General features: G+C 40.6%; 1 protein-coding gene across 5 annotated transcripts in view; it reads left to right on the forward strand.

Moving 5' to 3' along the window:
* LOC106052352 (serine/threonine-protein kinase 32A-like) overlaps positions 1 to 15,109 on the forward strand; it is a 57,545-nt gene that overhangs the window by 27,169 nt on the left and 15,267 nt on the right. For all 5 annotated transcript variants that reach the window (XM_056039680.1, XM_056039665.1, XM_056039673.1 and 2 more), the window contains 2 exons: positions 3,359 to 3,544; positions 3,914 to 4,053. In XM_056039680.1, the coding sequence (XP_055895655.1) occupies positions 3,359 to 3,544; positions 3,914 to 4,053 (326 nt within the window). The remainder of the gene's footprint in view (positions 1 to 3,358; positions 3,545 to 3,913; positions 4,054 to 15,109) is intronic.

Below are 15,109 nucleotides of genomic sequence, written 5' to 3' on the forward strand. Positions count from 1 at the left end.
CATGCACAGACACACAGACACTTTAAAGACACTTATACATTCATGCACAGACACACATACACTTCAAAGACACTTATACATTCATGCACAGACACTTTAAAGACACTTATACATTCATGCACAGACACTTTAAAGACACTTATATATTCATGCATAGACACACAGACACTTTAAAGACACTTATACATTCATGCACAGACACACATACACTTTAAAGACACTTATACATTCATGCACAGACACACATACACTTTAAAGACACTTATACATTCATGCACAGACACTTCAAAGACACTTAAACATTCATGCACAGACACACAGACACTTTAAATATTCATATATATTCATGCACAGACACACGGACACTTTAAAGGCACTTATACATTCATGCACAGACACTTTAAAGACACTTATACATTCATGCACAGACACACACACACTTCAAAGACACTTATACATTCATGCACAGACACTTCAAAGACACTTAAACATTCATGCACAGACACTTCAAAGACACTTAAACATTCATGCACAGACACACGGACACTTTAAAGGCACTTATACATTCATGCACAGACACACAGACACTTTAAAGAAACTTAGAAAAACATGGAGACAGTTACAATCAAAGTAAGAATAGAAATCCTCTGAACACTAGGGCACATAGCCGACATAGATCAATCGATCACTGTCAATTATGGGTGGATAACTCTAGAAATATAAAACAATCAGAGGTAACTTCTTAGACTCGTCAAGGTCATTAAGATACTGGTACAGAGATAATCAATCGACTTTTCTAAGCACACTAATTGACAGGCGACGAAGAGATCAATAATTAATTGACACGAACCAGATGTAACAGCGCAGAAATGAAACCTTGCACAGGATTTGAGCCACATTTGAAAGAGGACTGGTTGTGAGAGGCCATCTGAGCCACATTTGAAGGACGACTGGTTGTCAGAGGCCACCTGAGCCACATTTGAAGGAGGACTGGTTGTCAGATGCCATCTGAGACGCATGCCATTAGAAGGCATTTTATCACTTATCACTTCCGGCAATAACTGCCTCACGGAACCAGCTCTCCAATGTAGACATTTCTAAATGTCTGTATATTTATTAATTCCTGCTATACGTAGGCTATAGGACTATATGAACACTTCTTTAATACTATGAAGCCCAATTATAAGCCCACATTTAACTGACAGGGAATTCTCTACTTTGTAAGCCCACGTTTAACTGACACGGAATTCTCTACTTTGTAAGCCCACATTTAACTGACAGGGAATTCTCTACTTTGTAAGTCCACGTTTAACTGACACGGAACTCTCTACTTTGTAAGCCCACGTTTAACTGACACGGAATTCTCTACTTTGTAAGCCCACATTTAACTGACACGGAAATCTCTACTTTGAAAGCCCACGTTTAACTGACACGGAACTCTCTACTTTGTAAGCCCACGTTTAACTGACACGGAACTCTCTACTTTGTAAGCCCACATTTAACTGACACGGAACTCTCTACTTTGTAAGCCCACATTTAACTGACACGGAACTCTCTACTTTGTAAGCCCACGTTTAACTGACACGGAACTCTCTACTTTGTAAGCCCACATTTAACTGACACGGAACTCTCTACTTTGTAAGCCCATATTTAACTGACACGGAACTCTCTACTTTGTAAGCCCATATTTAACTGACACGGAACTCTCTACTTTGTAAGCCCACATTTAACTGACACGGAACTCTCTACTTTGTAAGCCCACATTTAACTGACACGGAACTCTCTACTTTGTAAGCCCACATTTAACTGACACGGAACTCTCTACTTTGTAAGCCCACATTTAACTGACACGGAACTCTCTACTTTGTAAGCCCACGTTTAACTGACACGGAACTCTCTACTTTGTTAGCCCACATTTAACTGACACGGAACTCTCTACTTTGTAAGCCCATATTTAACTGACACGGAACTCTCTACTTTGTAAGCCCATATTTAACTGACACGGAACTCTCTACTTTGTTAGCCCACATTTAACTGACACGGAACTCTCAACTTTGTAAGCCCACGTTTAACTGACACGGAACTCTCTACTTTGTAAGCCCACATTTAACTGACACGGAACTCTCTACTTTGTAAGCCCACGTTTAACTGACACGGAACTCTCTACTTTGTTAGCCCACATTTAACTGACACGGAACTCTCTACTTTGTAAGCCCATATTTAACTGACACGGAACTCTCTACTTTGTTAGCCCACATTTAACTGACACGGAACTCTCTACTTTGTTAGCCCACATTTAACTGACACGGAACTCTCTACTTTGTAAGCCCACATTTAACTGACACGGAACTCTCTACTTTGTAAGCCCATATTTAACTGACACGGAACTCTCTACTTTGTAAGCCCACATTTAACTGACACGGAACTCTCTACTTTGTTAGAGCACATTTAACTGACACGGAACTCTCTACTTTGTAAGCCCATATTTAACTGACACGGAACTCTCTACTTTGTAAGCCCACATTTAACTGACACGGAACTCTCTACTTTGTTAGAGCACATTTAACTGACACGGAACTCTCTACTTTGTTAGCCCACATTTAACTGACACGGAACTCTCTACTTTGTTAGCCCACATTTAACTGACACGGAACTCTCTACTTTGTAAGCCCACATTTAACTGACACGGAACTCTCTACTTTGTAAGCCCACATTTAACTGACACGGAACTCTCTACTTCGTAAGCCCACGTTTAACTGACACGGAACTCTACACTTTGTGCTTCTTGTACTTGTTTCGGATGTTCCTTAAAATAAAACAATCTTGCCCACACGGAGGCGGGGGATGACGGATGGCAGAGTTCGAGCCCGGGACCATCGAGACGACAAAGCTCATACAACACGCCACAGACACGACGGACATAGTTAAACTAGCGCATACAACACGCCACAGACACGACGGACATAGTTAAACTAGCGCATACAACACGCCACAGACACGACGGACATAGTTAAACTAGCGCATACAACACGACACAGACACGACGGACATAGTTAAACTAGCGCATACAACACGCCACAGACACGACGGACATGGTTAAACTAGCGCATACAACACGCCCAGACACGACGGACATAGTTAAACTAGCGCATACAACACGCCCAGACACGACGGACATAGTTAAACTAGCGCATACAACACGCCCAGACACGACGGACATAGTTAAACTAGCGCATACAACACGCCACAGACACGACGGACATAGTTAAACTGTAGAACATCCACAATCTACTTTGCGTACAGATTCCCTTGTTTACTTGATATCCTCTCTTCACCCTCTCTCTCTCTCTTCCCCCAGGTGTGTATTGTCCAAAAGAAAGACAGTAAGTTAATGTTCGCTATGAAGTACATGAACAAAGCTGCCTGCATTCAACAAGACGCTATCAACAACGTTATCAAAGAAGTGGAGATACTCAGAAAAGTGGATCACGTCTTCATAGTCAACTTGTGGTATTGTTTTCAAGATGAAGAAGATATGTTTATGGTGAGTACTTTAACTTGTGGTATTGTTTTCAAGATGAAGAAGATATGTTTATGGTGAGTACTTTAACTTGTGGTATTGTTTTCAAGATGAAGAAGATATGTTTAATTTGTTATATTGTTTTCAAGATGAAGAAGATATTTTTACGGTGAGTACTTTAACTTGTTTTATTGTTGTGGACTTGTCACTAGCCTATGTAATATATTCCCCAGGTTGTGGACTTGTCACTAGCCTATGTAATATATTCCCCAGGTTGTGGATTTGTCACTAGCCTATGTAAAATATTCCCCAGGTTGTGGATTTGTCACTAGCCTATGTAAAATTTTCCCCAGGTTGTGGACTTGTCACTAGCCTATGTAAAATATTCCCCAGGTTGTGGACTTGTTACTTGGAGGTGACTTACGTTATCACATGCAGGAAGAGCTACAGTTCACAGAGCAGCACCTGCAGCTGTACCTGGCTGAACTGGCCTTCGCTCTAGACTATCTCAGGAGTAAATCTATAGTACACAGGTAAGAAGTGTACAACATTCAACATCTTGGCGGGATTTGGGGGATGGTTGGCGGGGCTATTTCCCCGGGGTATCCGCAAGAGAGGGGCCTCCACAATAGAATTAATTTTATTGGTTGGCAATAAATTTTGAAAATAATTAGGGGCCTCCTCTATTACGTTTCCTCATGCCCTCCGGCTCTGATGTTTTTGCATGCTCCGTGCGCTCTGGTCTAATATCTTTTGTGGACCTGTTGGGGGCAGCGGATTGTGCTGTGCTGTGATTAGGCATTGAGCGAAAATAACTCCGCTATCAATGCAGCTCGAGTTCAATCCCCGATCCCCCCCTTCCGGCTATTAGTTTTGTGTCATCTGTCTGATGGTCTGTCACGTTGAAGTCGAAAAGACAACCCGCAGAAATCTATTGGAAATATAATTTCTCTTTTAGCCAAAAAAATCAGTGTAATTACTTAGAAACCGCATTATCGAAAATACGTTTGCGAAGTTTGTTTTCCGTTTAAAAAAAAAACGCCAATAATTTTTCGAACGCTCTTATGACATATTACATGTCGTTTTCTTGCCAAAATTTAAAACATTTTTATTATTAATAATTGGTTGTCACATTTGTTTTAGAGTGAAATACTTTAAACAATCAAAACAATATTCCTTGTCTATGGGCAGATGCGGTGTGGGCGGCCTCGAAGTTTGAGGATAACACAAACTCTTTTTATAATCTTGTTTCATTGAATGTTGTTGATTTGAAATTTCATTTGTAGATTCGATTTAACCTTTGAGTATGTCTATTCAGATGTGTACACGTCAAACTAGATCAGACACACAGGTTTGAGCACACTCACTAACACACACACACACATCTATAAACAAACAGTCTCACAAAAAACAAAACATAGTCATACAACATACTAGAGAGGGGGGGGGCGAAATAATCTAAAAATAGGTTGAAATATAAATAATTAGTATATATTATTAACATGAGTAATAAATTCGTATACAAATTGTGTGAATTCTATGGGGGGGGGGGGGGCGAGTGAGGGGGGGGCTATCGCCCCTACCGCCCCCCCCCCCGGATCCGCCAGTGATACAAACACATAATCGCGCACACACAAAATACTGGAAATTGAAAGTAATTGTAATTGTTTTATAAAATATTTCGTTCCTTTTTTATTGAATTTAGCAGACGAATAATGTAACCGGAAATGAGACAACAGTTTGAATGGATACTGGGGCTCATTTTTTTCCTTAATAGATTCCCCCCCCCCCCATTTTTTTTTTCTACTTTTTTTCTTTGCCTTTTGTTTTGTTTTCCTCGTCAATTATAAATAGATTCATTAGGTAACATAAAAGCGCCAACCCGGAAACCTGGTCAATTAATAATTGCTGTTAATCACACGAGATCGTGGAACTCTTTTCTTTTTGAAATCTCCAAAGTAATTATACGCTACTTTGAATGAATGGAATAAATGTATGTGGTGAGTTGCTGGAAAGCGAATAACCAAAAGTCTTAGTTTAATTGAAACTGTATTTTGATGTCTTTTATTTTTTGTATTTATCTCGTTTCATGGCCTTGCACATACTTTATTGCGACTCCAGTGGACGCCTTGGACATTACTCCAGGGGCGTAGCTAGAGATTTGGGGGCCGGGGGGATTGACCTTTTTGGGGGCTCCTTGCATTTTGACATTTGACATCATGACATGAAATAATGTACTTAATTAATACATAAGCCTACATTCAAATTGATACAGTATATCAGTAAAATTAACGAATAATACCGTTGTTTATTGTCGAAATAATGCACAAGTGACAAATCTCAATTCATATGGCTTTTACATCGTGCTTTCTGTGCAGCAAAGAAATCTATAACATCATCTACATCGATAGTGTCTTGTGACTCCACTGACATTAAAGTCATGCTGCTAAGCCTTTCTTGCGTCATTGTGCTCCTGAGATAGTTTTTGATGAACTTGAGCTTTAAGAATAATCTCTTACATAACGCAATGAATGTGACCTGAGCTAGGTTTGAGCAGACATCATTACCATATAAAACCAGCTTCCTCAATATGTCAATTGTTGATTGTGGCACTGCTTTGTTGATGAAAAGTGCTCGTGCATCAATGACATCATTGAACAAGCGATTTGCCTGTATATCATCAAACAGGAAAAAGTAGAACAGTTTTTCAACAGCGTTTCATCATCCGTAGACTCCAAAAAATGTCTTAGTTCAAGAAGAAACCCAAAGGTGTCCACATGGTTTTCCAGCCTTTGGAATCTGTTTCTGCAGGCCAGACCGAGGCTCGAACCCGTGAATCTCGATTCGACATCACCTCCTAGCGATAACGCACCAAGCGAACTTAACGTCTAGACCATCGGCATGTCAAAAAAAACAACATTCTTCTGATCCAGAGTCATTTCGCCAGTATGCAAATTACCACACCAGTGGTCAAAGGTCACAAGCCCTAGCTAGCCCCTCCCCCACCTCGCAGCATCCATTCACTAACAACTTCAATAGAGCCGACACAGACAGCCGTTAGGCATGACTAAGCAAACAATGGCTCTATCTAATTGTGTAACTCTTATAAAGTTTCATGCGCAAATTTGGAAAAATCAGTAGCATTGGAGAGATATTCTGAAACGTGTAGCAGCAGCAATTAAGTACATAGCAAAAACAAACTCAAGCGTACGTGGTCACAAGAAACTTGAATTCACCCAAACCTGTGAACTTCCTAGCATCTTTTAAATTTCGTGCACGTTTCAGAATATCTCTCTAATGCTACTGATTTCTCAAAATTTGCGCATGAAACATACGTGACAGTTCATCTGGTTCTGCCTTAAGCATTTCTTCTTCTAACTTCCTCTTCAAAAGAGCGTGTCTGTGGTGGACTCCTTCTTGTTCTTTCAGTCTCTCAGGTTTCTTCCATTTGGTGAAACCAACTCCAGGTTTGCTCAATGCACTAGATGTCTTTACTAATGCCTCAGAAAACAGAACACATGCAAAAGAAAGCAGACGTCCCAAGTGTGGAGAGAAGAGGAGCCAAGATCGGTTGTAGATTTCACCCATGATGCCAAACTTCATGATTTATTTTGGGTAAACTCTACTCGAAACAAATACCGTTCATCTTTGTTTTGGGAAATAAGCTCCCCTTTAACACAATCTTTGCTCGCAGTTCCTCAGTTGAAATTCCAGGCTGGATCTATCCAAAGTCTTTGTACTTAATTACAGCTTCTTCCACTTCTGGAGAAAGTGAATTTGGAAGACCATCACTTGACTCATCACTTGCTTCAGATGTTTTTTCTGACTGTGGTAAAATGTATTCTCCTAGAGTCTCTTCAGCACTACTTCTCTCATCAAGAGACATTTTCACTTCTTCGATTGCTGCATCTCTGTATGAATTATCTGAATAGTGATACTTTTCTTCGACACGTTCATGGTGTCCTTTGTTTTCAGTGCTCTTGTCAGCTTTCTTCTTAAATGATAAAGATGATGAAATAAACTACCCTGTATACCAAGTTACTTCCTGAGAGTAACACGGCACCAGTCAGCGCTATGGAAGTTACTCCTTCAAATTGAGAGAAACCTCGCCGGAAAGAGTTAATAATCTGTGTGGAATACATACAACAGGGGCACTAACTTATATAACAACGTGAAAATAAGACTACATGACAGTGACGTAATATTTAATTAATTTAAAAACAAAATTCGGACACTCATTTGGGCCCCCCCCCCTCAAGTGGGTGCCCGGGGGATCTTCAAATTCTCCCCCCTCCTCCCCCACCCTAGCTACGTCACTGCATTACTCTAGACTTAATTAAAGCACGGTACCGGTATTGATTGATCAATTAAAGAAAGAGGCTTCAATCTGCCTGTAGAAGTCTTATGAAATCTATTGACCTAACTGTTATTGATCAGATTCGATTTACTGACTAGGGCTAGAACACTGACCTTTACTTAAGAAACTACTAACAAGATTTGATGTACTGACCAGTAGTCTATGGCTGAACTCAATCTAACATGGACGTTCTGACATGTCTTCTGATGGTGAGATGGAGTCACGTGACAAACTGACAGTACTATTACATCGGACACTGTGTTACACTGGCCACTTGAAGATTCCCAAGGTCTAGTGCCACAATGTCCTTAAGGATGAAATTGCAGGGGAAAAAAGGTTACTTGACTAGCGAACTTTGCGAAAATACTTTTTGTCTGTAAAATTACATAGGCCTTGATACATAGTTAACTTGATACATAGTTAACTTGATACATAGTTAACTGGATAATAAACGTAACATGTTAATAAACATAAAACATAAAGTTGTTATTTTATTCGATTCCTCCTTATAAGCTGACAATGGTATATAAATTCTCATTGTATATGTTTCATATGCTGCTTCACTATTGCAAGTAGTTTATTCAGTGATATACTGCTTTACTATTGCAAGTAGTTTATTCACTAATATACTGCTTTACTATTGCAAGTAGTTTATTCACTAATATACTGCTTTACTATTGCAAGTAGTTTATTCACTAATATACTGCTTTACTATTGCAAGTAGTCTATTCAGTGATATACTGCTTCACTAGTGCAAGTAGTCTATTCACTAATATACTGCTTTACTATTGCAAGTAGTCTATTCAGTGAAATACTGCTTCACTAGTGCAAGTAGTCTATTCACTAATATACTGCTTTACTATAGCAAGTAGTCTATTCAGTGAAATACTGCTTCACTAGTGCAAGTAGTCTATTCACTAATATACTGCTTTACTAGTGCAAGTAGTCTATTCACTAATATACTGCTTTACTATTGCAAGTAGTCTATTCAGTGAAATACTGCTTCACTAGTGCAAGTAGTCTATTCACTAATATACTGCTTTACTATTGCAAGTAGTCTATTCAGTGCTATACTTCTTCACTAGTGCAAGTAGTCTATTCACTAATATACTGCTTTACTATTGCAAGTCTATTCAGTGATATACTGCTTCACTAGTGCAGGTCTATTCAGTGATATACTGCTTCACTAGTGCAAATCTATTCAGTGATATACTGCTTCACTAGTGCAAGTCTATTCAGTGGTATACTGCTTCACTAGTGCAAGTCTATTCAGTGATATACTGCTTCACTAGTGCAAGTCTATTCAGTGATATACTGCTTCACTAGTGCAAGTCTATTCAGTGATATACTGCTTCACTAGTGCAAGTCTATTCAGTGATATACTGCTTCACTAGTGCAAGTCTATTCAGTGATATACTGCCTCACTAGTGCAAGTCTATTCAGTGATATACTGCTTCACTAGTGCAAGTCTATTCAGTGATATACTGCTTCACTAGTGCAAGTCTATTCAGTGGTATACTGCTTCACTAGTGCAAGTCTATTCAGTGATATACTGCTTCACTAGTGCAAGTCTATTCAGTGATATACTTCTTCACTAGTGCAAGTCTATTCAGTGATATACTGCTTCACTAGTACAAGTCTATTCAGTGATATACTGCTTCACTAGTACATGTCTATTCAGTGATATACTGCTTCACTAGTGCAAGTCTATTCAGTGATATACTGCTTCACTAGTGCAATTCTATTCAGTGATATACTGCTTCACTAGTGCAAGTCTATTCAGTGATATACTGCTTTACTATTGCAAGTCTATTCATTGATATACTGCTTCACTAGTGCAAGTCTATTCAGTGATATACTGCTTCACTAGTGCAAGTCTATTCAGTGATATACTGCCTCACTAGTGCAAGTCTATTCCGTGATATACTGCTTCACTAGTGCAAGTCTATTCAGTGATATACTTCTTCACTAGTGCAATTCTATTCAGTGATATACTGCTTCACTAGTGCAAGTCTATTCAGTGATATACTGCTTTACTAGTGCAAGTCTATTCAGTGAGCTTGCACCCACCAAGCTCTTCTAGTCCAGTCCAACTCGACAGGACGGTGCGCAGAATGTTTAGGAACATTTCACTGGCCTTCTATCTTATCTTATCTTATATAATACAGACGTTACTTCAAAAAAGAAGGTGATTACGTCCTACGCGTCATGCATTTAGTCATGCATATTAGCCAATGACTTAAATTCTGCCAAGTCACTGGTTTTCCTGGCTAGCTCAGGCAACCCATTCCATGCTCTAATAGCACTAGGGAAGAAGCCAATTGATGCCAATTGGCTTGTATCAGTTTCCCCACTGATTAGGTACTCTATAGCTCCATTGAACAAGTACTCTATAGCCAGTGGCGTAGCATGATACCCGTGGGCGCGGGTTCAAGAATATATTGGTGGACCCCTCCCCCAAAAAGATGAATACGATGTATGACAAAACAGTTGAGTAATCTGAATGTATCGGTACATTGACCAAAAGACATTCCAATACAAGTAGAGTAGCTTTTTAATAATCGTATTACGATTGACTCTGTTAGAACTCCAACACGAATTAAAAGTCAATGTTTGTACAATTTTTGAACAGAAAGAAACGAGTTAACGGAGTTTCAAATATAAAAAGAAATGTTTTATGAGTTCTAGTTCCCATGCTACACATTTACATTCCTAAAACACTTCTAGGTGTCACGCTTTGAAACATTGATACAAACTAGTATCTAGTTCTACGTCCATTATTTAACAGTAAATAGATCGAATATTTATTTACTGAACATTTCTCTGGCCTTCTAAGTAGCAAAGTAAGAAACCAGTGCATCTATTTCTTAATTAGTCGACCGCTATTTTGCAGGGCCCTGTCTTAGGCCACTGAAACCTATGCTACCGCAGTGGGCCCCGCACCTTTAGATGACCTGCACCTTCATAGGACCCACACTAATTCAGGTGAATAAATTATTAAATTAAACCATTTTATAACTTAAAACAGATTTCCCGCGCTCTCCTGTCTATCTACCAGGAGCTCCTGGAAATCTCACGAAATTTCAAAAGATATGAAAAAGTCCTTAAAATATACGGAATATAAACACAAAAATTGCTATTTTGGGGTGTCATTCAATATGGAAAACTCCTATCCTACGCGCGATAAATAAAAACGGTATAAAACTGTTACGAATCTCACTATCCAGGCTCTCTGCAAACTGCACCATACACCACCAACTTAAAGAACTTGATAACTCAGGGCTCCAAAGTGACGTATCACTTTAATAGTTGAATAAATAACAGCCAATACTGTACAATTGGCAGCACGTAACACAAGACTGTACAAATATCTCTCCGATAACACCGTACCGCCGTATCAACTCTTGCACTGGCCTCTCCGTCTCGTTCCGGGCTTGCACTGGGTTCAACAGTTCAGGACTGACTTCACACACTAGGCTCGTTGTGTCGGACTCGATCGCAGACCAAGATCAAGACGCCAGTCGTCTCAACTGTACTTGAAAGTACTTGCATCGATGTCGTGATCGCATCGTCATCCATGTTGCACTCAACAAAAGTCGCCTTCTTTTTCTACTCCGCCAGTTGGTCTTCATGTGGCTGCAGTGATCGTGGTCGCATCGCTCTCTTGTCCATCGGTATTGAGGGCAGCCGCTTGGCACATCGGGAGGTATAGGATGTAAGTGCTGGGGATACCAAGATCGTTGACCAAAAAGGTGACTTCATAGGGCTTCGCGGAGAAGGACTGGGATAGGTTTCAAATCTACAGGACTGGGAATGGTTTGGACAAGTCATCATCTTCAGCCGTGTCTGGAGGGCATGCTCGTGGGGCAGGTTGGTAACACTCAACTTCATCTTCGGCCTCAGGTTTCATTCGGCTTCCTTCACCATCATCAGGACCTCTCTCTCTCGTCTCAGCATCGGGCCGATCGCCTGTTGGTTTCAGACCTAGTCGATGACTTTCATCTTGCAAATGTCCATCAACTTCAACGTCCGGCTTCCTTGAATTCTCTGCACCACCATCAGGATTTTCATCTCCAGTCTTGGCAGCTGGACCAACGTCTGTTGGGTCCGGACTTGGCTGGTATATCTCAGCTTGCAAATGTCCCTCAACAGCTTCGTCAGCTTTCATTGGGTTCTTATGGTCACCATCAGGGCTTCTCTCGCTGGTCTTAGAATCTGGGCAAGCGTCAGTAGGGTCCCACCTTCGCTGGTAGCTTTCATCATTTAAACGTCCCTCAGCAACAGGCTTGTAGGCAGATTCAGCGTTCTCTTGATCTGTCTTGCTGTTTGAGGCGCTCATATCAGGTAAAGCTTCAGCACAAGATTCGTTCGAACTATGGGCAGCTTCCATTGTCTCTTCATCTGTCTCTTTCGGCTCCACAGGTCTGTACTCCTTGTTTTCGGATTCACAGGATGCACCACCTTCATCAGCATTGCCGTTGTCACTGCATATTTCTTCAAAGCTTTGGGTGGGTAGTAGTTCATTGTTTAACGATGGCGCAGCTCCTTTATCTTTCAAGTCTCTTTGGTCGTACTTCCACCACGTCCATCGTTTTCACCACGGGGCTCGTCACTTCCTTCACCGAGATATAAATCTTTTCAAGCTTGGTACAGGTCTTTTCGTTGGACTTCTTCAATGTCGTATTCATAGCCCGCAACTCTTCCCTCCAGTCATCTAGCTGTTGGTGCAAGAGCTCTCCTAAAGTTGTTTTAATTTCAAACAGATATGTGTCCGGATCTTCCCCTTCTTCCACAATGTCTTTTCGGAGGCGTGCTTGTAAAGTTTCCTTCTTTCCCCCATTCTTCAGCCCTCGTTCACGCAGTTCTCGCCTCAGCTCTCTAAATTCAAGTTCGTGCAGCAGTTTCAGACGAGCCATAGTAGATCCGTTCCTATCCGATTCCGATCGATCCCACTTCTGACAACAGTTGTTACGAATCTCACTATCCAGGCTCTCTGCAAACTGCACCATACACCACCAACTTAAAGAACTTGACAACTCAGGGCTCCAAAGTGACGTACCACTTTAATAGCTGAATAAATAACAGCCAATACTGTACAATTGGCAGCACGTAACACAAGACTGTACAAATATCTCTCCGATAACACCGTACCGCCGTATCAACTCTTGCACTGGCCTCTCCGTCTCGTTCCGGGCTTGCACTGGGTTCAACAGTTCAGGACTGACTTTACACACTAGGCTCGTTGTGTCGGACTCGATCGCAGACCAAGATCAAGACGCCATCGTCTCAACTGTACTTGACAGTACTCCGCACTGAACCGTCGTAATGCTCCGTACAGAACCACACCGTTGAACTGTGCTGTAGTCAACCGTGTTCTGAGCCCTGTCATGAACCTTCTGACGTGAACCGTCTTGACTGCGGCACCTCCGCTCTTTATATAGGGTCCCTGCTGGCCTTCTAGAACCGGACAGAACGTCGCTGGTCGTTTCTAGCTTCGTCACATGACTACGTCACTCGTGACGCTCCCGAGCTCTGTTCACGACGGCGATCCTTCCCGAACCGTCATGTTGACACTCGACTCGGCTGACCGTCGTAGCTCGTCACGGTTGACCGCTCGTCTAGCGCTGGCCTGGGGCGATTTGCGTCGGCTGACTACACTCACACCACTACCCCCATTTGTGCCACCACCAGGTTTATAATGTATATACATTAGCCGTAATTGTGCAATCTGGTGAAAGAAGCTTCTCGCACCTCAAACTAATGAAGAATTACTTGAGGTCAACAATTCTCAACGATTGATTGAAACATTTGATAATTCTTGCTATTGAGCGTGATCTATGTAGGAAACAGAATTATTATGATATACTGTATGACTTTGCTACACGCAAAGCTCGTAAAGTAATTCTGTACGTAGTAAAGAATGAATAAAATGCATAGACGAATTTATTTTCTAATACAAACTCTTAAATTTCACTTATTATCCGCTTCCCTACCCAAACTTGGCCCCGTTAAATCCGTTTCGAATAGGGCTCCACAATGATTAAGTCCGGCTCTGCTATGTAGTGACGGGTGAATATACATAGTAGATTACTTGTTCTCTTTCCATGACTTCTTGGTCACAATGGTTAAGTCCGGCGCTGTTATTTAGCGTTTGTAAAATGTTTGCTTGTAAAATGTTTTACATGTTTCAGATGTTCCTTCAGAGTTGAAGGACGAAGGGGGATGGGAGCGGGCAGGGTTTGATAAATCCAAACAACAGTCCAGCGCGCAAACCGCCCGACCAGGCAGCCATCCGTAGTGACCGTTGAATACTTGTTCTCCCCCCCCCCTCTTGTTTTTTCGTGGGGGTAGCTCTATCCGCAGAAATAAAAGAGTGATCTTTCCTTTACTTCTTCTTCTCGTCCAAACTCTTGAGCCACGAAGAGAATTATATATATATAGATGCGCGAGCGATGAAACAATGCCGAAAGGCCATTCTAGTATCCAATCATATTGGAAGCATCTTCATAGCTTTAGCCTAGTAGTTTATTTAAGAATAAATGTTTTTTTTCTTTAATTACTTGGAGCATTTGTTCAGCAAATTATGCTCACGTTTGACTTGATACTCACATATATGAAAACCTAGAAATGACTATCTAATTTCTATTTGCATGTTCCGTCAACGGAGATCACTAAACAGTATCAAACAAATAATACGAATTTGATATCAAAGATACAGATAAATGGTACAGAATTGATATCCTATAGTACCGGTATATTTTCCAGAACTGCATTGCCAAACAGATCAATTATCTCGTTTTGAATCTGTTGGGCTTATTATAATTATTATTATAAATTCATTGTCGCAGATATACGAGCATATAATACTGTTGAGCAGTCAAGGTTATTGAGAAGTTGTATATAGTTCATGATCATTGTAATATATCCGATTGAGTTCATCAATTATAAAGTCATAGTCGCCGATATAGGAGCATTAGCGAGTGGTCAAAACAAGATAAGATTTTCATGTTTATTACAAAGAGCAAAGATCCAAAATTGTTCCTAGTTAATGATTTTGTTGGTGCGTTTACCAGCTGACAGATCAGCCTGAACGCTAAGATTGGAAATAAAAAGATCCAAGATTATAGGCAACCGGAAATGATGATATTACATATTTTAAATACAAAACAAAATAAAACATATTGAGCTTTGAGAATATTGAATAATTTGCAGCTGCATCGAAATTTTAATTA

The sequence above is a fragment of the Biomphalaria glabrata genome, chromosome 1, assembly GCF_947242115.1.
Source record: "Biomphalaria glabrata chromosome 1, xgBioGlab47.1, whole genome shotgun sequence".
Classification (NCBI taxonomy): Eukaryota; Metazoa; Mollusca; class Gastropoda; family Planorbidae; genus Biomphalaria; species Biomphalaria glabrata.